The sequence below is a fragment of the Staurois parvus genome, unplaced genomic scaffold (assembly GCF_062004578.1).
Source record: "Staurois parvus isolate SC_StPar_1 unplaced genomic scaffold, SC_StPar_1.0 ptg000170l, whole genome shotgun sequence".
Taxonomy (NCBI): Eukaryota; Metazoa; Chordata; class Amphibia; order Anura; family Ranidae; genus Staurois; species Staurois parvus.
The window spans coordinates 4,035,362-4,058,322 of NW_028317966.1; the positions used below are offsets into that span (position 1 = coordinate 4,035,362).

Here is a 22,961-nt window from a genome sequence, read left to right on the forward strand (position 1 = left end):
ATCGGGCATTTTGGAAATGTTTTGTAAAACAAACAAATTTTGAATCAATGATGGAAGAATCAGGTGAGAAATGTAATTGAAAAAAGCAAGGAGCATGAGCTGTGACCTGGAAAGAAAAGAGAATCCTTGGCCACTTTTTGTAGCAACACGAGTTGAAATTGAAGCCTTGGCTGGTTGAATTTCAAAATCAATGGTGGCACCATCAGATTACAAAACACACACAATTTCTGATTTTCTAAAGAATATTTGTTCAGAATTCGACCCATGTATGGCCTGCCTAAGATCCAAACATGCCTGAATTCATCTTTATTGGACAAACACTGGTGCCCATTGAACTGTGCAGTTATATTTAGACACACCATGCAACTAGAAAGGAGGAATAGAAGTAACAGTATTAAAACAGAGGTTGGGAATAAAGATTGACTAAATATCTATTTCTGTGGCTTTAATTGGGCTGTAAAGTTAGGGACATCAGAATTGCCAGAAGGATGTCAGTACTGCCAGCCTGCATATGTCTCCCAGTACAGGTTTTCTTTGTTCAAAAAAAATGTACAAAAACATGGGCATGCTATCATTTATAAAAGATTTAGAATCTGGTGAAGACAAGCTCGGGAACCTGAGGACCCTTTAAGCTTTCTACGTCTTCTACTCCAATGCAGTACAACATGTTAATTAGAAGTGCAAGAAGTATTGTCCTCCTTCAGGGCCAGTTCTCTCTACAAAACGCACTCTGGATACGTTTTTGCTTTCAGTTCACACAACACACAGTTCTGATGCAGTTTACCATGACACTAAACAGGCTGAACTGCTGTAATACTGACACTCAGTGGCTGAATATCTCCTTGCCATGGGAACTCTGCCATACTGAAGTCTCTATCTGCTCAACCCAGCTCTGATGAAGAAGTGAGCACCCTTTGAAACGCGTTAGCCTTCATCCCCCCCCTTTTCGATTTACCTGTAACCCAGTTTGGATTATGGTTACTTATGCCTGTTATACCATCACTTTGTGAGTATATTTCCTTAATAATAAAATTAGTCACTATTTCTTGAGGTAATGCGCAAGGTTTGTGCGCTCTTTCTTTCATCTTCCTCTGCAGTTTACCATGTTCCAGTATAGTTCTGTGCAGAAAAAATGCAGCATGTTCTACACCAGAAACTGCACTATTATTACTACAGGTCCTTGTATAGAGCCGTCAACTTACACAGCGCTTTACATACATTTTGTACATTCCCATCAGTTCCTAACCCTCAAGGGGCATACAATCTAAAGTCCCTACCTTATACTCATACTAGGGCCATTTTAAACAGGAGCCAATTAACCTACCAGCATGTCTTTAAAGTGTGGGAGGAAACTGGAGTACCCAGAGGAAACCCATGCAGGCACAGGGAGAACATGCAATCTCCAGGCAGGTGGTGCTGTGGTTGGGATTTTAACCGACAACCCTAGTACTGCCAGGCAGAAGTGCTAACCATTTAGCCACTGTGCTGCACTGGTGTAAACTAGGGCCATTGGTATACATGAAAACACCCTGAATGCATTTTTGATGCAGAAAAAAAAGCACACTGAACTGCATCTAGTGTGAACTAGCCCTCAAAAATTACTCGGAGGAGATGTAGGCCTGGTACACATTTCCATTTACACATTTTACTTACTGACTTCTAATCGAAGACAAGAAAAAAAAACTTAAAAAAAAGAGTAATTACCACACAGATTGTGACTTTTTAAATTGAGATTGTTTTAATTTGTTTTGTGGTTACAGAACAAAGGCCGCAGGTTCGGGATAACAACTGGCTTTTTGCCCGGAATCTTAGATTGTAGCACTTTTTTAGTTTTTGGCACAGTAGTGTATGCTCTAAGTGTATGCCTGTTTTACCACCTGTTGCCTACATAGTTTCATCTTGCCATAGATATGATTTGTCTATGGCAGATCCATGTGTTAATTCTCATTATTAATTTTAACACTAAGTTTATAGCCTTTCTTATCATAATTACATATTTTTAATTGTTGCAGGCAGTACTCCCATATGAGGCCCAGGTACTATGTGGTTTGGGCCTGGAAGGGAATGCCTGTGGTCAGCCCCAGTGCAATATCAAGAGAACAGTGCAGGGTCAGTGTAAATCTCTCCTCTTCTTACTCCTTCTCCTTCCATACACACCTCTGCTTCCCTCGGCAATCGATTGGCAATGGAGGAAGAAGGTGCATGCTGTGAAGTGTCCTACTGGGCACCTACCGGTACAATTACGGGAGTATTATTGGGTGAAGTTTCCCCAGGAACTGCAGAAGCAACAGTCTCATTCACAGGACACTGGAAAGGTAAGTCACCTTATCTATCTTTCTTCTAGAGGTGCATGAGGTCTTGTCAAAGACTGATGTGCACAGAGGCAGTTGGGGTAGTTTCCAGTCTCTATGCTTGCAGCAGCCCTCTGCAGTGTATGGGGAGACATACAGTTTGGGAACGTGTGAGGTTGGCTGTACAGGGCATCAGAACATCTAAGGCCGACCATGACTCCTGGTCCAGTTTCCTAAAAGATCTTTAATGCTGAATAGATATCACTGAGATTCAAACACTTTCAGATTCCGAATGTTATCTTATCACTGTAGCATACATCTGACAGCTCTGTAGAAATAAGCATTGCCTATTTTCACATCCAATGACCCATGGCACATTTTTTATCTTGTTGTCACCAACTGTCAGGATTGCTGTACAGGGCAGAGAACTACTTACCTGCAACAGCATCACAGGCGTGCTATGGCCCTTAGAATCCAACTGACAAATTTTAGTGATGGATACAGTGGAGACTAATCTGTTACCATGTCACTTTTTAGAGCCTATTCACATCATACGTGTATAAAAAAGAATGGAAAAACCATGCAGATTTGACTTGCACATGCTTGTTCACACCATGTGCAGGGACATGCATACTTATTATGTACATCTATGCAAGGACACAAAAGAACTATTGTTTTCTATGTGCCCTGTTCACACCATAACACTGGTACCCCATGCAGATTTTTTTCTGCAAGGAGATATGCAACATAAATTCTCTACAAGGGCACAAAAAAAATGTTCTCTATGTGCCCTGTGCACACCACAATGTCAGTTTGTTTTCTGTGCAGAAAACAGCAAACATGTTGCAGATTCCTGTCCAGAAAAAAATCCATATTATACCAGTGTCTTGGTGTGAATAGAGAACATAGAGAACAATGGTTTTTATTGTGCCCTTGCAGAAACTGGGGCAGAAAAACTCACATCTCTGCACATGGTGTGAACCAGGCCTAAGGCCTGGTTCATACCTATGCCTGTTGAAATCTGCTGCAGGAAAAAAAAAGTGTGACCCTATCCAACAACGCAGTGGCTGAAAACATATAGGTGTGAACGTGTCTCATAGGAAAACATGTTAAATGGGCTGTAGTGAGGTTCTGCAAAATGCAAAAAGTGCGAAAAAAATGCATAGGTGTGGGCCAGGCCTTATAGTGTCCTTGTTCACCTGGTAAAGATCGATAGGAAATCTCCCCCATGGAAACACAGACCACAGTAATAGGAAGAAAGTGCTAAAAGTCCAAAGTTAGTTTTATGAAGACCCTTGTATCAAAGCCAACACGTTTTGGGGGTTCAAAGTGTCTCCCTTCATCAGGGACTAGTAGTACTGTAGAGGACTGATAAAATTTGAGAGATCCTAAGGAGGAATTAGTATGACCCCTTCTGTGAATTGTGACAGATATCTTATTTATTACCTTTGAATGTGTTTTTTTCTGATTATTAAGACAACCTTTCAGGAGTCATCTTGCTCTGGTGTTCTTTAATGTTACATGGCAGTTTTGATACTTTCATACCTGTACATGCTTGCACCATACTTGTTATTGGATTAATTAGGGCTTTTGTGCATGATCAATGGGCTTTTGTGCATGTCGAATGGGTTGTGACATTCCATACAAGTCTATAGGAATACAAAAACAATTGCAGGCCAAAAGGAGGTCAACTACAGCTCAAATATGCCTGCCAGTGAATTCTGAATTTTCTCAGGGCTATCATAAACTGATGTCATCATCACAAGCCCACCATACCTTAGAGATATGTAGATTAGATACTAGATGTAGGATTAATTAGCATCTATAATGAATCTTCCCAATTGAATAAAAGTTAAATATCAGCCACTCTGGGAGTGTATTGTTTTCATTAGGTCAGGTGACTCAGACTTTTATATTTACATTTATCTCTGCACTTAAAGTGATTCTAAAGGTTTATTTATTTTTTTAAGAAAAAATAACAAACATGTCTACACCTACCTGCTGTGTGCAGTGGTTTTGCACAGAGCAACCTGGATCCTCCTTCTTGGGTCCCCTGCAGGCTCTCCTAGCCTCTCCCTCCTGTTGGGTGCCCCACAGCAAGCAGCTTGCTATAGCTGTTCCGTGTGTCCGCGGTTTGGCCCCACCCTTTCTCTTCTCTTTGGCTCACTGGCTGTGAATGACAGCAGTTAGAGCCAAAGGCTTCTGCTTCTGACTCAGCCAATGAGAAGAGGGAGTCCCGAGATAGCCGAGACTTCAGTGCACATCGCTGGATCGAGAGGGGGCTTAGCTGAGTATTAGGAGGGCTGGTGCACACAGAAGGTTGTTTACCTTTATGCATAGAATACATGAAGGTAAAAAACCTTGAGCCTTTAGAACCACTTTAATTCAGTTTCACTTTGGCTGATTCTTTCTCAAGTTCACCCCTTATACTGGCATATCAAGGCTTTGCACTAAGATGGTATTCACATGTTCAAAATGGGCAAGTGAGCTTCAACATACACAGAGCTTTCAGCAGCCATAAAGAATAACAGGAAAATAGTATTTTACCAGCTTACAATATAAAAAAAATAGCTGGATACTTTCTACATATATATAATCCAGAACACAGATTTTCCTGTTTCAGTAATCGTAAGCACACCATTTTTTCCCTTAAAATAACATACATATGTTTATTATGTAAATGTCAACATAGCAGTCGCCTTAAGGTAACAATATGCTAAAGGTACTCTACTTATCTTTGAAGATTACATAACTTCAACATCTGTTAACACTAAATACATATGTGGAAAATGTTGAGTTTAAACTAAACTATATAATATTTAAAATGAGCATTTTAGTAAATATATGTTTGCATGAAATTTATAAATATTTGTTTACTTGAGATTTATACACAGTCTCAGGCAATGTGAAAATCTTAATAAAACACAAAAGTTTAAAACCCAAATTCGAGTCTCACTGTTCCGAATGCTCTTATCTGATGAAAGATGAAATCTAATTGGTTGTTATTATTGGTCTGTGCTCTTATTTACAAGGCTGCAGACCTACAAAACACAAAATGAATACTGAACATCTACATTAGGTAACAATTATACTGACTTATTCAATACAAGCACAGTATTCCTGTAAAAATAAGTCAGGTCTCACTAGGAATGGCATATGCTGTATTCAGACTCCAGGATACAGTGTTATTCCATTTAATGTATTTTACCCATAGACGTCACGGCACACACATTCATCACATTGCACTCCTAATTACTAAGGCATGTCTCCTTATCACAGTATTCTAGAACATCAGTGCTGATAAGCAGGTTTACATGATGACTTTAGCAAAATTGGACTGTTACCCCTGCTGTCACCACAATGCATTCTTGTTCTAACACAATAAGAGAGATGAACTATTCTGTGTTACAAATACAAACAGAAGCATGAGTAATTTAATGTTGCCTACACAATATAGAAACCAACCTTTACAAAATGAAGTTGTAATTGTGAAAGGGTGAATAGGTGGTCATGAGTACCTAGCAAAAGTTAGCCATATTCAGCTGGACTTGTTCTGTAATGTTGAAGGTGATTTACTTCTTATCCAAGTACCCTGTTTCCCCGAAAATAAGACCTACCCCAAAAATAAGACCTAGTACTGTTTTTGGGAATTGCTGAAGTATAAGACCTACCCTAAAAATAAGACCTAGTTGTGATCAGCTGTTCCACCACCTCTGGCACTGGCCCTGTGTACACCAATATCTACTGTCTCCTATGAACACAGAAGAGTGGCTTTTGTGTTTCCAAGTGACAATCCCTCTTGTAAGTAACAGCACCATCTGCTCCCACAGAACCCCCCTACCTCTGTACTCACTGTTGGACAGGGAAGGAACAGATATCTGAGGGGGCAGTGTGTTTAGGGGTGGGGCAGGGCATCTCATCCTGCAGCCTAATGCATGGAAGCCAATGCCCCAGGGGTGATCACTGGCCAGTGAGGAAGAAGCGGAGTGGTGAGTGTGGTTGGTGCACTGTGTGGGAAGCTAGGACCCGAAGCTCACTTCTGCATCCCCTGCAACTCACTTCTGCATCCCCTGCAACTCACTTCTGCATTCCCTGCAACTCACTTCTGCATTCCCTGCAACTCACCCCTGCACTCTGTGGCTCATCTCTGCACCTTGTTTGAAACTCACCCGTCAATTCACCTCTGCAACACCTGACTGCAGCTCACAACTGTCATCTGTCATCAGCCGGCCTTCTCTATAGTAACCCTCATCCACAACTGCCTGCAGCTCACCTCTGCACCCCCTGTCCACACCTGTACATTAAAAAAAGAAGACCTACCCCGAAAATAAGACCTAGTGTGTTTTTTTGAGCCAAAAAAAATATAAGACAGTGTCTTTTTTTTGGGGAAACACGGTAGCTTTTTCACTTCTATTGACTATCTGGAATATACCCCAGCAGTTCCTGACACTCATTAGAGAGGCTACTTAGATGAGAAGAAAAATATTACAGAATATGTCCAGTTAGTTTTGACTAATTGATACCAGGTATAACATGACCTGGATAAATCAAAACCAACATCTTCAAGATGAGAAACGAAACATCTTCAACATTACAGGGCAAGTCCAGCTTAAAATTACAGACTTTGACTAGGTATACCATGACCTGGACAAATCAAAAGCAACATCTTCAAGATGAGGAAGGAAACATCCTCAACATTACAGGGCAAGTCCAGTTAAATGTGACTGACTTTGACTAGGTATACCATGACCTGGATAAAACAAAACCAACATCTTCAAAATGGGAAGGAAAACATCCTCAACATTACAGGGAAAGTCCAGTTTAAAATAACAGACTTTGACTAGGTTTACCATGACCTGGATAAATCAAAAACAACATCTTCAAGATGAGAATGGAAACATCTTCACCTTTACAGAACAAGTGAAGTTAAATGTGATTGACTACGACTAGGTATACAATGACCTGGATAAATTAATTCGAACATCTTCAACATTACAGAACAAGTCCAGTTAAATGTGACAAACTGCTACTAGGTATTTAATGACCTAGATAAATGGAAACCAACATCTTCAACACTACAGAACAAGTCCAGGTAAATGTGACTAACTACTACTATGTATACCATGACCTTGATAAATGAGGTCTTCACACACATCTTTTTCAACCTAATTAACGTTGTAATCTACTTCTAACGAAATGACTAATTCAAAACAGTAAAGAAGACTGAAATCCACATTGTGACCCATGCTCATACCCTACACCCTTTAGAAGTCATCATGATGTCAACGGACATACCATATTGCCAAAGCAGAACTATGTTATAAGAAACATTTGTGTACCATGGCATCACAGGGGTCTTATACTTCTGTGCCAGAGGCAGAGGAGGATAGCTGCAGCAAAGAATGTTTAAGGTCAGAGTAGAGCCATGTTGTCAAACAGTTCCTACCTTACTAACTGCCAAAGAACAGCAATGTTAGCAGTAAACATATGGTTGCCAAGTCACTATAAATGTAATAAGTTGCCAAGGAAACCCTATGTTACTAGGGGCCAAGAAGTACCATAGAGATGCTACCAAGGTGCCATGTAGTGGTAACATGTGCTTTCATATCACAGGGTGCTATATCACCATATGGATGACAACATGACTTAGAATCACATCAAACATTGCTCCAATTAAAGGTGAAAATATTAATTTAGTACTGAAGGGAACACACTCTAGTTTATTCCAAGGTTGTTGCAATAACCATGCTGATTGATAATACCATCTGTTTCACTATCCCCATCACTTGCTTCCTATTGGACATGAATCAGTGACAGGAGACAGACAATATTTTGTATGTCTTTTATTCTTGCAATAACTATAAGACCAGATCAACATGACAAGGAGGTTCCTAGATGCAAGCATAGATCAGATTGCAATAGCAAAGGCCCAGTATCATTAGGTATGGCACGGATACAAATCACATTCTACTTCAGGCCTAAAAATATGAATGTAAGTTACTCGCTGGGGGAGAACCCTTGGGGGAATCCAGGATAAAAAAAGATCTGGGGGTTCTAGTAGATCATAGGCTCAGCGATAGCATTCAATGCCAAGCTGCAGCAAGCAAAGCTAGCAGACTATTAACATGCATTAAAAAGGGTATTTACTCAAAAGATAAAACTATAATTCTACCACTTTGCAAAACCCTGGTTCGGCCACATCTTCAGTATGCCATCCAGTTCTGGTCACCAGTCTTTGCGAAGGATGTGCCAGAACCAAAGAGAAGGGCAACAAAACTAATACGGAGACCTCAGTTATGAGGAGCAACTACAATCATTAAACATATTCTCCCTGGAGAGGAGATGCTTAAGAGGGGCTAAAAAAGTGATATACAAATATCTTAATGGTGATTCTAGCATAGGAAGTTATTCAATCTCAAGTCGCCTAACTTGGCACGTGGCCACTCAATGAAGTTGGAAATAAAGCAGTTTAACCTCAAACTGCAGGATCTTTACTGTCAGAATGGAAAGGATGTGGAGCTTCATTCTACAGTGGGTGGTTTCTATGGGAAGTATTGGAAATTTTAAACAACTCTTAGCAAATGCAATATACACGGATACGGGAAATGGTATTAGCATAGGCACGCACGCACAGGTTGAACTGGATGAGCTTAGGTCTTTATTCCACATTACCAACTATGTAATTTAGGATAAAAGGGAACATCCATACTGTTTATCTGGCCTGGAGAGTGATTATGTCTGATAACCATCACTCATCCAGATTCCATATATACAAAAGGTAATATAGGTATAGTAAACTCACAAACTCAAGTAACTATCGCTCAGCTTCTATATCTTTTAGAATAAACAATGACTATAATTTGTTGCTTTGCATTTATGCTTTTTGACTAAAAGATAGAGGGGCAGAGGAAGTCTGGTCATAAACTAAACCAAGAACGGCCATTGAGATTCAGGGGTTTCTAAGTCCTCATGCACACTGGACATTTTTACAGCTACTGTTTTTGGCTTTTGCCATTTTTTTCTACAGCCAGTAAACTCCCCAGCATGTTATCCTATGTGTCCATGCACACAGACTGTAATCAGCGGTTTTTGGCAGGAGCATTTTTTAGCTGGAAAAAAAACCCAGAACTAGTGGGTTTGTAGAGTTTTGTTAGCTATAAAAACACTCTAACAAAGAAAAACACAGCAAAATGCGGTAAAACACAGCAAATCAGTGTTTTTGGATTTTTTTGGGTTAAAAAACGCAAAATGCAAAAAAGCAGCAAAACGCTAATGCAAAAACATTTTAAAAACTCACATTTTTAATGTGACTTTACACAGCTAATGTTATCAGCATTATTAAAACACCCAGTGTGCATGAGGGCTTAAATGTATACACTTGCAGTGTTAGACGTCATGCACACAGGACATTTTTACAACCGTTGTTTTTTACTTCTGGAGTTTTTTTCTATAGCCAGTAAACTTCCCAGCATGTTATCCTATGTGTTCATGCACACACAGGCTTTAATCAGCGTTTTTTGGCAGGAGTGTTTTCAGGCTGGAATAAAAACCCAGAACCAGTGGGTTTCTAGAGGAGTTTTTAGCTGTAAGCCCTCATGCACACTTGACGTTTTTACAGCAGCTGTTTTTGACTTTTGACTTTTTTTCTGCAGCTAGTAAACCCCCCCCCCCCCCCCCCAGTATGTTCTCCTATGTGTCCATGCACACATAGACTATAATCAACGTTTTTTTGGCTGGAAAAAACCCAGGACTAGTGGAGTTTTTTGGCTGGAAAAATGCTCCAACGCTGAAAAATGCGGTAAAATACTGCAAACTGCCATTTTTGGACTTTTTTGGAGTAAAAAAACCTAAAAAATGCAAACGTTGAAGAACGCCGCTGAACGCTAATGCAAAAACGAAAAAAAAAGCTGAAAAACTCATGTTTATAACCTGACTTTACACGGCTCACATTACCAGCGTTATCAAAACATCCAGTGTGCATGAGGGCTCAAAATGCTCTAACGATGATAAAAGCTAAAAAACGGCAATAAACACTGTAAGATGCTAAAAACCGTGGCTATCCAGTGTTTTTTTTAACCTGAAGATTTAGTGGGAGTATAACTTTGCTAAAAAATGCAAACGCTGAAAAACACTAAAAAAAAAACACTGAAAAAAGCGAATGCAAAACAGCTAAAAAAAAAATGCAAAAAAACCCCCCATGTTTGTATTGCAGCATTCTACAGCTAACAATACTTATGTTTTTATAATGTCCAGTGTGCATGAGACCTTAAGCTTTGTAAATATTTCAGCAAACTACTACAATACCCGTACATCCTTGGACTGGTTCATAATAGTAAAAGTACAACATTACAGTTACTGACACAAAAAAACTAAAACAAAGTTTTAAAGCTGAAATTGATTGGCAATCTCATTAACCACAAGTTGTAAACATGCCAAATTTCCCAGCTTTAGGAGCATGTATCAACTACATTCAGTATGATAAATGAATGTCCTTGTTCTAGCAGGAAAAAATAGAACATCTCTTTGTAAAATCTAGTTTATATTAGACACCCAGTAGTGGTGCTAGGTTAAAATGTACACCTAATGGCCAGAGCTCAATGACGCTTTTGTGAGAAAAACGTAGATTAAACCAGAGCTTTATTCAGAACATGTCACATGTAAGGTGGAGCGTGTCACATGTAAGGTGGAGCGAGACTTCCTATCCAGTATCATATGTATCCTTATGCTTAGATTATTTTTGCGGCTACTGAAGACCCCTTGGTGGTTCTCGCTTGCTATGCACATGCCCAAAAAATGAACATATGACAAAACCATTGCAGACTGCTGACTTACTGCACTGTACGGCTGGGGAGTGTTGCAGTGCATACCAGTATGTTAAAGTGTAACCTTTTTTTCCCCATTCTGAATAGAGTAAGGGAGGGTTATAACCACTGTCACTTTTTTGCCATCTGTTCCACATTGGGGAGATTTCCCTTCATTTCCTGTCCTATAGCCAAAACAGGAATTGAGAGGAAATTTCTCCAAAGTGAGGGACCACCAGGTTGTCTCCAGAACCACCAAAACTAGTATCCCTATTGGAATATTTGCCCTCTATTACATTTCTGACATCAACCATAAATTTGGGATTTGTTTTAAACTTTCGATGATAATGGTAAACATGACAAACAGAGAGGGAAAATCTCCCTAATCACAGACAGCAGTATCAACCTGACAAGTGTTCTAATCCCCCTCCACTCTAAACAAAACTAAGAAAAAGTGTTGACTTTAGTTACACTAAAAAGCAAAACTTTTTTTTTTATTTTGGATAGAGTATGTGAGTGTGAGCAACCCCAGTAAGTTTTATTGCTGTCATCTGTGTGCTATTGGGAAGACTTCCCTTTACTTCCTGTCCCATAACAGGAAGTGAAAGAAAATCTGCCCAAAGTAAGCAAATCTTTGGCTGTCATGAGGGTCACCAGAATGAACATCCCCATTGGAACTATCCCCACTATTCCTGTTCTGGGATCAACACAAAACTTGGGGTTCTCTTTTACTTTTAATGATAATAAACAGGACAAGTAGAGAGGGTGAATCTCCCTAATGGGGCACAGACAGCAATAAACACCTGAGAGGTGTTCTAATCCCTCTCCACTCTATCCAAAAATAAAAAAATAAAAGTTTTTTTTATTTTTTTAGTTATACTTTAAACTCACTTACCTACTGAGCACTTTTACCCCCTTCCTGCCCAGGCCAATTTTCAGCTTTCAGCGCTGTCGCACTTTGAATGACAATTGCGTGGTCATGCAACACTGTGCCCAAACAAAATTGTTATCATTTTTTTTAGACAGATTCAGAAAAGGTCCTCTAAACTCAGCTGCCACTAAACTGCTGAAAATGTCTATGTGTGAATGGACAGATAGAAAAACACAGAGGAGAGTTCAGGGGCAGACAGAAAAAACCCTGCCAAAACCCATAAAATTGTGAGTTTATGAGTAGCAGTATGGATGAGGCCTCAGCCTGGGTTCATATTGATGCCGTGCTGAATTTGCAGCGGTTTCTGTGCGAATTCCACACCGCATCACAATCGGACCCCGTTCATGCGAACCGCTGTGGGTGTGTATGTTAAGTTAACAACACCCCAAAATCGGTCTGCAAAACATGGTGCGATGTGCAGAATCGGATTGCATGGGTGTGAATACCCATGTGATCCGATTCTAGTGCAAACCAAAAAAAAAAGGGTCCTGCACCTTTTTGGTGTAGATGCAGTGCGATCTGAGCCATACAAAATGTATGGTTCAAATCGCATCGCACAGAATTCGCATGTGCTTTGTACAGGAACGCAATGTGGTTCCTGTGCAAATCACATGCAATATACCACACAAGTGTGAACCCAGGTTTAAAGTGCTACAGCGAATCATGTTTTCCAGATTTGTGGTTGTAATTGGTGAAGGAAGCCTAGTCTGCAATAAGCTAGCAATCTAACATCACATTGCCATCCAAGCAATGACATTTCAATCTGGGGCAACCAAGGTAATTGGGAGCAATAGTTTAATGCACATATTTACGATCGTGTATATAGTTAAGTCAAGCTGTAAAGAAAGCAGACTAGGTAATTCATCAGGGAGTCTGGGGGAGCCGGGAAGCATGCTGGGGGAAAACTCTGCCCTATTCAGGAAAATATCCCCTAGCTAAAATGAAGGGAACCATCATACTCTCACCGTCCTGACAGTAAAATCTGATTATTCTGGATCTTGCAAATATGACATTCCATCAGATACATAACGGCAATGACAACAAATACTCTTCAGGCAGGCACATCAACATATTCTGTGAATCTGTATCTCTTTTATTCCAGTATGTGTATGTGGGGGGAGATTTGATACCACTTCCGGACGCAGTGCTAAACTCTATGCAGATTTTTAAAAAGTGACCTTGAACCACTCCACCTTTGAAAGAGAAAGATTGGCACGCTTCACCTCACTTCTCACTACACTGGAAAACAATGAACGATCTTTCAATGATTTATCATTTCCCACTCACTCAATGCTCAGGATTCCAATAACACACCAAAAAAAAAAATGATAATCAATTTTACAGTCTTGGTAATTAATTCATTAATCGATGCCCTAAATGTGCCACAGCCACACGAGCTAAAAGTGCACAGCTTTCCCGTTGTCAAAAACAGTTTAACCCCTTGCTGACTGACAATAAATAACTGACAAGCAGTGATTGGAGCTGGAGCAGAGAAGGTAAATCAGATGCACCGGGGATCATCATTTCACAACTCACAGCTCTCTTTTCTGGTAAGACAGTGCCCACTACAGGCAGAACAAAAGTTTCCACCAGCAGAAATCCAGTACAATGCCGCCTTTGTGAGCCATGCTGTCATTCTGCTACTTGAATGTTAAGCTTCTTTTTGCAGCTGTGCAAAATACAATGGTCAGAGCAAGGCACAAATGCAAATGATTATCCATAGTGTCACTTACAGAAAGTATATCCCTGGATAAACTTATGACACGCACAGAGCTTTTCTGATTGGTCAAGACAATGTGTAAATTGGATTTTACGCAGATAAGCAACACTCAAAGTGTGAAATGAGAAAAGGCTTTGTTTGGGAAAGCAGCAAGTGGCTAAGGAACCACTGTCATTACTGCTGAATGGAAGCCGACTGATGTTTCAATTGACATAGCAGGTATCTGAACCACTAAGGCCTTCTAAAAACTGGAGCAGAAGAAGGGAAGCTGTTATCCATAGCAACCACATTTTTCTAAGTTACTAGATGAACAGCATGTCTGTCTTCCTCCAAGTTTAAGTAATTAACCCCAAACTCTGCAAAAAATACATATTAAGCAGAACGACTTACCTTCCTGGACAGCTTGAAATGGGTTATTCGGTTCTATAATCTTGATTGTGTGTCCAATCTTTTCGCTCTGCAAGATATCGTCATTGAGATTCAAATCCGACACAGCCAGCTGAAAAATTTCATTGTCCTTCGCTGCATTTTCTTCAAAGATTGCACCTGTTGCGGAAAGAGCCATGAGAGTCTGGCAGTGCTGAACATGGTGTACATACAGCAGACACTATTAAACCAACACATCCTCGTGACCTGGAGGCCTTCATAACAGGGGAAGCTGATAAATGTACTCTGCACAGAACCACAACTATCCCATATCCTTAGTCACCACATTACCATGGTCAGTTAAAACTTCTAGTCACTATCTGGTTACCATGGCCAGCTAATAGCCTTAGTTACTTGATTACTATGTCCAGTTAATATTCCTGATTACCATAGCCAGCTAATACCCCTAGTTATTTGATTGCTATGGCCAGCTAAAACCCCTAGTTACTTGATTACCATGGCCAGCTAAAACCCCTAGTTACTTGATTACCATGGCCAGCTAATACCCTTAGTTACCTGATTACCATGGGCAGCTAGTAACCTTACTCACCTGAGTATTGTGGCCAGCTAATACTCCTAGTCACCCAATTACCATGACCAGCTAATACGCCTAGTCATTTGATTACTATGGCCAGTTAATACTCCTGATTACCATAGCCAGCTAATACCCCTAGTTATTTGATTACTATGGCCAGCTAAAATCCCTAGTTACTTGATTACCATGGCCAGCTAATACCCCTAGTCACCTGATTACCATGGGAAGCTGGTGCCCTTAGTCACCTGAGTATTGTGACCAGCGAATACTCCTAGTCACCTGATTACCATGACCAGATAACACCCCTAGTTACTTAATTACTATGGCCAGCTAATACTCCTGATTACCATGGCCAGCTAATACCCCTAGTCACCTGATTACCATGGGCAGCTAGTAACCTTAGTCACCTGAGTATTGTGGCCAGCTAATACATCTAGTCACCTGATTACCATGACCAGCTAATACCCCTAATTACCTGATTACCATGGCCACCTATTACCTCTAGTTCCCAGATTACCATGGATATTTAATACTCCTAGTTACCTGATTATCATAGCCAGCTAACAAACCTAGTTACCCGATTACCATGGTCAGCTAATACCCCTAGTCACCTGATTACCATGGCCACCTACTACCTCTAGTCCCCAGATTACCATGGATATTTAATACTCCTTCTTACCTGATTACTATGGCGAGCTAATACCCCTAGCTACCTGATTACCATGGCCACCTATTACCTCGAGTTCTCAGATTACCATGGCTAGCTATAGAACGCCTAGCTATTTGATAACCATGTCCAGCTGATACCTTTTGTCACTCAATTACCATCACAAGTTAATACCCTTAGGGTAGATTTAGATATGTGTCTAAATCTCCCTTTACTTTGAAGCTCAATCTGCATTCGGATTGCGCTTCAGAGGCTACTGACAGGCTGTGAGGAAGAAACATGACCCTTCCTCACAGCCTCTTTTAAACCCATTTTTGCGGACAAACGCACCACAACCTTGTGCATTGCACACAGTTTTGGGGCATTTGTGGCACTTCCCCATTTGCTAGAGTGTGTAGCTACAGGTTGCGTGAACTTTGCCGCAGGTGCGAAGGAAAATATCACAACCACGTCATATAAACAATACTGTCTGCTGCCTGTTGCAGTTTAAGATGGGTTCAGTTGGTGGGCAGCAAAAATTTATGCTTGAGCTACAACCACACATCTAAATGAAGCCTTAGTTACCCGATTACCAAGACCAGCCAATACTACTAGTCAGCTGATCAGCATGGATAGAAAATACTCTTAGTCACCTAATTACCATGGCCAGCTAATATCCATAGTCACCTAATTGCCATGGCCAGCTGATACATCTAGTCACCTGATTAGAATGATCAGCTAATACCCATAGTCACCCAATTTCCATTGCCATCTGATATCCCTACTCATGTGAGTACCATGGCCTGCTGATACCTACTTGATTACCATAGTCAACTGATATCACTAGCCAGCAAATCAGCATGGTCAACAAATACTCCTAGTCAGCTGATAGCCTTTCCCAACTAATACTCCTAGCCATCTGATTAGCAAAGCTTGCTTTCAGTCCTAGTCACCTGATTGCCATGACCGGCTAATACTCTTAGTCACCTGATTACCAGCTAATATTCCTGGTCACTTGAAAACCATGGCCAGCTAATGCTCTTAGTTGACCGATTGCAATGGACGGTTAATATTCCTAGTCACCTTACTACCATGGCTGGCTAATACTTCTAGTCACCTGATTAGCATAGCCAGCTGATACATTTTCTCATGTGACTGTCTTGGCCATTTAACATCTCTGGTCAGCTCATACCCCTGGTCTGGTCTCTGGTCAGCTCATACCCCTGCTTGTCATGGTCAGCAAATATTTCTATTCCATTGAGTACCAGGATCAGGTACATCTACTAATCAAATGACCAGAGCAAGGTGACAAATCACCTATGACCAGGTGACAATTCCAATCAGGTGACCATGACCAGGTGACTTAACAACTAAGACTGCATTAAAAAAGCCACACTTCTCCAATAAAACTCGAATAATCTGTGCATGTTGTGTGTGTGTGTCCCTTTATCATGTGCTCCTGCCATCTGATGCATTGCACATTCCTCTCCCCAGCATGCTCCCAGGTAGATCTCCTTAGAAATCTGATGTATTGTCGGCCATGTGTGTGCAATTAGCGCTGCACATTCCAGCGGTCACATCTCTATTGGGAGGGTTTGGTAATGCTTCCTCAGGGACCTGACCTGAGATCTGCCAGTTAGAAGCCATTGCTCATTCACTCTCTACCAATGCATCAACTCCACGGGAGATTTTCATCGCGTGTGAGCACTAGCTTTAACCCCTTCCTTACCATACCCTGATTTTTTTTTTTCTAGACAGCTGTCAAATGGGGAGCTTACCTATCCCAGTGGATGGCTGGATTCACAAAGGCTGGGCACCTGTTCCTGGGCATACAGCCTATACACCAGCATCTGTATTCGTACTAGCTCCCTGCTTACACTGCCTGGCTAAAAGTCAGCAAAGTCCTGCCATGGCATCCAGTGGCACCTTATAGGGCAAAGTTACAGTCCAGCCCGTTAAGCTGGCATTGCTTGTTAAATGATTTTAATCAGGGTTAGCAACCTCCAGCATGCGATCTCATCTCTCTCTCAGCAATCAAAGTTCTTGCAATGCTATTTAATAGATCCGCAATGCTGTGTGCTAGGACCGGCTCCCTACACCTAGTCCTGGTCCCAGGCATGGCAATGGTGTCTTCTTAGGGGGTCCCAGCCCTACATCGTCAGATGACCCAAATAGCTGACACACAGGCATGCAGCCCCCTTTTTTTAGTCTTTCCCCTGGGCACAAGGCTTCCTCTCTGTCTGCCTAGATTAGGTATGCCATCTGCTGTATGTGACATCAGTATTACCTCGTCCCATTCATCCTGCCAGGCGCCTAGGTCTGGGCTAAGCTGCTGGATCTGGGCTCATCTTGGACGTGGCTGAGCATTTTTTTTTTGTAATCTGCATTAGTCCCTGTGAATTTGTGCTCTCACACTGCGGTTCCAGTGTCTCAGCTTTGTATTGCCAGCAGCACACATGCAGCCTTGTCCTTCCTGCCATTCATCCCCTGATTAGCACATCTCCTGTAGCAGCTGCCCATCCAGTGTGATTCCTATGTTCTCCTTTCCAGTGACAGGGAAGTTCCCAGCTTTGCATGTTCTACATGAGAGCAGCAAGTCGTGTAGAAAGGCAATGGCAGGGAACAAGTGCTGCCTGTCCTGTCCCCTTGGCCTTCACCTGTCTCCTAGAGGGACGTGCGCTGGCCATGGTGCTGGCCACGGTGCTGGCCATGGTACTGGCCACTTCTGGGCTCAGCAAACAACTTTGTGCTGGAAGTCATCAGCCAGCATGGCATGGAAAGGAATCCCACCGACAGAAGTTTACCTGCAGTTGTCAGCCCCCCCCTTCCCCCCTCTCCTTTACCCCATAGTGGTGACCACTCTGATCTTACCAATGTGGATGATGGAGTCCGCCCGTACAGAAATACACAGAAATATCCAGGGGAAAAAGCAGAGCATCAACACTTCCATTTCCAGCCTCTCAGACAGCACATCAGCTCGGATTTGTTGGTGCTGGTACCCAGGGAAGAATGATGGGGGAAAAGGAGCTTTCCAGGTAAAGGCAATGCAAGCAGCACAGGCAGAGGCAGCAGCAGCAGAGGAGAGAGATCGCAGCCTAGATCCTGCTAGCTCGAGCCTGTCAATAGGTACAGGAGGTCTTATGTTGCTTAGACAAGGAAAAGCATAGACTTGCAGCTCTCTCCAACACTCTATGTGTGTCTGAGACCCAACAAACAGCAAACTGCGGAGGACCCCCCCCCCCCCCTTACCCCCTCCTCCTTCTCTCCTACCACGTGATTGCAGAGCCTCACCACTCAATATAGTCTTGGTGAAAACACTGAGAGATGGAGAGATGAGCTCAGATGGGCAACACTGGAGCTCACTTTCACAGGCATAGGGCTGGGGTTGTGTGTCGAGCTTCAGAGGCTTAGTACATAACAGTGGGGTTCATTGGATCAGGCTGGATTGTCATTGACCAAGTCAGCTGGGGCTGGGTACCTTATTGCTTGCTGTATTAGACAGGATAGGCAGTGCTGGGGAGAAGTTGGCTGAAGGATCAGAGGACGTTGGAGATGATGGATCTGGACTCTTGGAAAGGAAGGTACCGCTGCCTACTGGAGTGTGCCTGTTTGATGCCAAGGGATCTTCCTATGCCACAGTGAGAATAAAAAGTTAATTGGATCAGGCTGGATTGTAATTGATAAAGTCATCTGTAGCTGGGTGCCTTATTGCCTGCTGTGATAGACAGGATAGGCAGCGGTGGGGAGAAGTTGGATCAGAGATGATGGAGCTGGACTCTTGGAAAGGAAGGTACTGCTGCCTTTTGGAGTGTGCCTGCTTGATGCCAAGGGATCTTCCTATGATACAGTGAGAACTGAGGACTAGCACTGGATAAACAAAGCTAGCCAAGCATGCTGTCTTGTGGATCACTGCGGAGAACTTGAAGAACTCATCCTTGATCGCCCAACTCTAAGTGGACAACCCTATTAGCGGCCGGCAATAGGTGCGGTGCAGTGCCTCACCACCTACACCACTACACCACCCTCAACAGGCACTGAACTGACTGATCAACCTAGTGAGAGGACTCAAGTTCTCCAGAACTTTCCCAGCACCCCCGATCTTTGATGTGCAAGTCCTCTAAGTGGGGAGGATGCAGGACTGATTAGCTCTCTCCACCATTTCTATGTGGAGTTTCTTCCATCACAGCTGGATCTTTAGCCTGCATTTGATTTCATCCCTTTCTTGTAACAGACCCAACTGTGATCGCTTCATGTGAGTGCCATAGCAAGCCCCTCCTTGTATCATCCCTAGGAAAAGACCTTAATGAATGCTTCCTAATCAACATCCAGCTATGATCTCTCTCATTAGTAAAATGACATCATGCAGCCTCTACTTCGGAAAGGCCAACGTGGACAAGAAAAAGATATATCTCTTTAAAATAAATTATTTACCTACCACCTACATCTGCATCCTTTGGTTCCATCATTTTAACTCTCCAATGGCCACAGAGGAGAGGCTACAGGACCTGGCTAATATCTCCTGCTGCAAGCATGGCTGATCAAAGGCTGGGGATGGCTCCAGTAAAAGTTGTCCAGTCCCTCTGCTGTCATTGCTCATCTTGGCTATGGAAGGGTTAATGTTCTGTCTGCAAGGCAGCTCTCCCATACACTGTACTCAGAAGATTGTATCATTAACATTGACTGCGCTTAGCTTCTGGAAGCATCAATTGGAGCTTCTTCTACTGCTGGCTGAATCTTCAAGAGATGTAACAACGGCAGGAATTGTCATGGCTTGTTTCTGCTCAAAGCTCATATGTCTTAATACAGATCATATTGAGTAAATAAAGCCTTCATCATATGAGAAGTGGTCTTTTATTTCTCTGCAGCTTGCACTGAGCAGAGTGGGGTAGTTAATTAGGGGTATAGCCCAGAGACAGTACTGAGTGTACTGCAAGCAATGGCAGTAATTGTGTGAGCATTGATCACTAAGATCCAGCTCCTCACAATACCTGTTCTTTATTCTGTCCATAGACACAGACAACTGTTAACTGCCTTTTCATTTACAGTGTTCTCAAATTGCCAATCATGAATCTTTGTGTAGGCTTTAAAAGGCAATGTTACAAAAGTGTCTCCACTGCATTCATTGTAGCATAGGGAATAGCTAAAGAAAACAATTTTGAGAATATCTGCATTTATATCCCTGCAATCTGTCTGAAAATGCTAAATGCCTGGCTGGTGTTTGAAAAAATGAATGCAGCCACCACATCTAAGCACTGGTAAGCTGTACTGTTATATTTTTGTTCTTGGGTTTAGTTACAATTTAAGGTCAACAAATCAGTAAGTTGTAATAACATAGAATCATTTTTTTCCCTTTACTTTCACTTTGTGATCCTGCCTGTCATTCACATTCTGCCCTAAGCTGACAACACTCACTGTACTATGTCTTTAGAGGACAAGGCTGCTCTCCTGATTTGGACTACAAACACCTCCCTCCTCATTTCCATTGGGATCAGGGGTTCTATAGATCACAAGAATTAGCTGGGAAGACAGATAATGGTTTGCTATTTCAGTTCACAAGGACACTGAATGTTTGGCAGGATCAACAGGTATGTTTCTGTAATTGTGGATAATGTTCTGAAAAAAAAATAATGCCACATCTAAGGACTGGCAAGCTGCATTACATTACATTTTTGTTCTTGGGTTTAGATATACATTACATTATATTTTTGTTCTTGGGTTTAGATATACATTATATTTTTGTTCTTGGCTTTAGATATACATTACATTATATTTTTGATCTTGGGTTTAGATATACATTACATTATATTTTTGATCTTGGGTTTAGATATACATTACATTATATTTTTGTTCTTAGGTTTAGATATACATTACATTTTTGTTCTTGGGTTTAGATATACATTAAATAAGTATGGAAGTTGATAGCCAAATTGGTTGCTGTACTTGCTCAGGATCCGTGATTTGCTTAGAGGTGAAGCCAGAAGATCAGCATGACCACCAGACAACCAGTATAGTTTATTTAGATGGGGAGTGCAAAAGTCAGCACCAGATTTTAAACAGTTGTTTCTTAAAACCAAACCCAAGACAATTATAAAAGATGCAGTTTAAAGCAGCTCTGTATTCAGTAATAACTTGTTAAAATGTATATTTTAAAACAGAAGTGCTGAATGTGACCTGGCATCAGCCTGTTGAAATTGGTTTACAGCAGAGCTCAGAATGGGAAAGGGTTAAGCAGCACAAATAGGGAACATAATGGACATACATTCCTAAAACATATGAGCTCATTAGGCTGCTTCTTCTTTTACTTCACCCTGTCAGGCATGGCTGTACTCTATGCCAGAGTTGTGTACATTTCAAGACTGGACAGACAGACATACAAATGCTTTGGCAGGCCCCCTCATATGTAGCCCCCCTCATATGTATTTCATCTGTTTATTTGGCTGGTATCCAGGAGTATAGCTTTAGGCAAGATGTATACTTCAGTAAGGCTAACATCCATAGCCAAGTTGTGCCAAATAATTCCATGCAGATGTAAAAACATGAATCTTTTCCCTATTATTAAAGATAATGTTATTTTTAAATTGTGCTTCATATAAATGCAATTAAACAATTATTTACATTACATTCCCACACCAGCTGAAATTTCAAATCAGTGCAATATCTGCACTGATTGCTGAATCACTTGGTCCAGCAGAATATAGACATATAGCATAAAGAACACAAATATGCAAATGTCATTGAAACACACTGAGAGCAATATAATGGCTGCCATTGCTGACCAAAATTACTAGTTTCTTGGGTCCTTTGGGTTTTATACCCATCAAGCCCCTGACCTACAACAGTTATGAAGATTGGAAGGTCTGGCGTCTCTGGGGCTTCAACTGACACATGCTTGATTTTTTTTTTTACATTTTTTGTACAGTCCCCCTTAACATTCGTACCAGGCCCAAACAGGAGGACACCATGCCAATTTTTTTTTTTTTTTTTACCTATCCCCACCCCTTCACTTACATGGCTGGGGATTACATGGCAACAAAAATTCCCTTAATCACACCAAATCCTCTTATAGTGCATTTAGCGCCCTGAAACTGTTCACCTTCAGAAGGACTGGGACTGTTCTGGATCACGCGTTTCTCAGCAGAGGCCTTTCTCCCATCACCTTAATGGTGGGGGGGGGATGGTGTTAAGTCCTTCACTAGTGGAAGAAGGAGCAGGCATTATTCCTGGGCTACCTCAGCTAAAGTATTCACATTGCTGTTCATTTTGGCAAAAGGTGAAAAGGCAGGGACAGGTGTAGTCAACAAGGAGTCAGTACTGAACATACATGGGTGAAGCATGGTCCTGTGCATCCATTTATGAGGTCCATCTGGTTCCTTAGACATAGCATCCATTGCTCATTTCCGGGAAAAGGTTGCTGTTCAAGCCAATACAGGCATCACTCCTACTTGGGTTTATTGCCCCTTATGTGTTGGGGAATGTTCACGAAGTCTCAATGGAAGAAGCTTTACTGCACCCTCATCTGCTGGGTTTTGATGTCGTTCCAGTTGCTTGAGTTGGGTCAATCCATGCCAATAGTCTGATGGAGATCAATCTTGAAGGAAAGAACTTCATTCT

The 22,961-nt window shown here is 41.6% G+C and overlaps 1 protein-coding gene across 5 annotated transcripts in view; it reads right to left on the minus strand.

Moving 5' to 3' along the window:
• Window positions 1-18,569, minus strand: part of GRID1 (glutamate ionotropic receptor delta type subunit 1) — a 1,483,898-nt gene extending 1,465,329 nt beyond the window's left edge. For 3 of the 5 annotated variants that reach the window (XR_016312597.1, XM_089676480.1, XM_089676481.1), the window contains exons 1-2: window positions 18,222-18,569; window positions 14,134-14,289 (exon numbers count right to left, since the gene is read on the minus strand). Coding sequence is in view for 4 of the 5 variants with exons in the window: in XM_089676480.1 (XP_089532606.1) it covers window positions 14,134-14,289; window positions 18,222-18,300 (235 nt within the window). In the remaining variant the exon portion in view is untranslated. The remainder of the gene's footprint in view (window positions 1-14,133; window positions 14,290-18,221) is intronic. The other 2 variants (XM_089676479.1, XM_089676482.1) reach the window with 1 other exon arrangement.
• Between the last annotated feature and the right edge of the window lie 4,392 nt (window positions 18,570-22,961).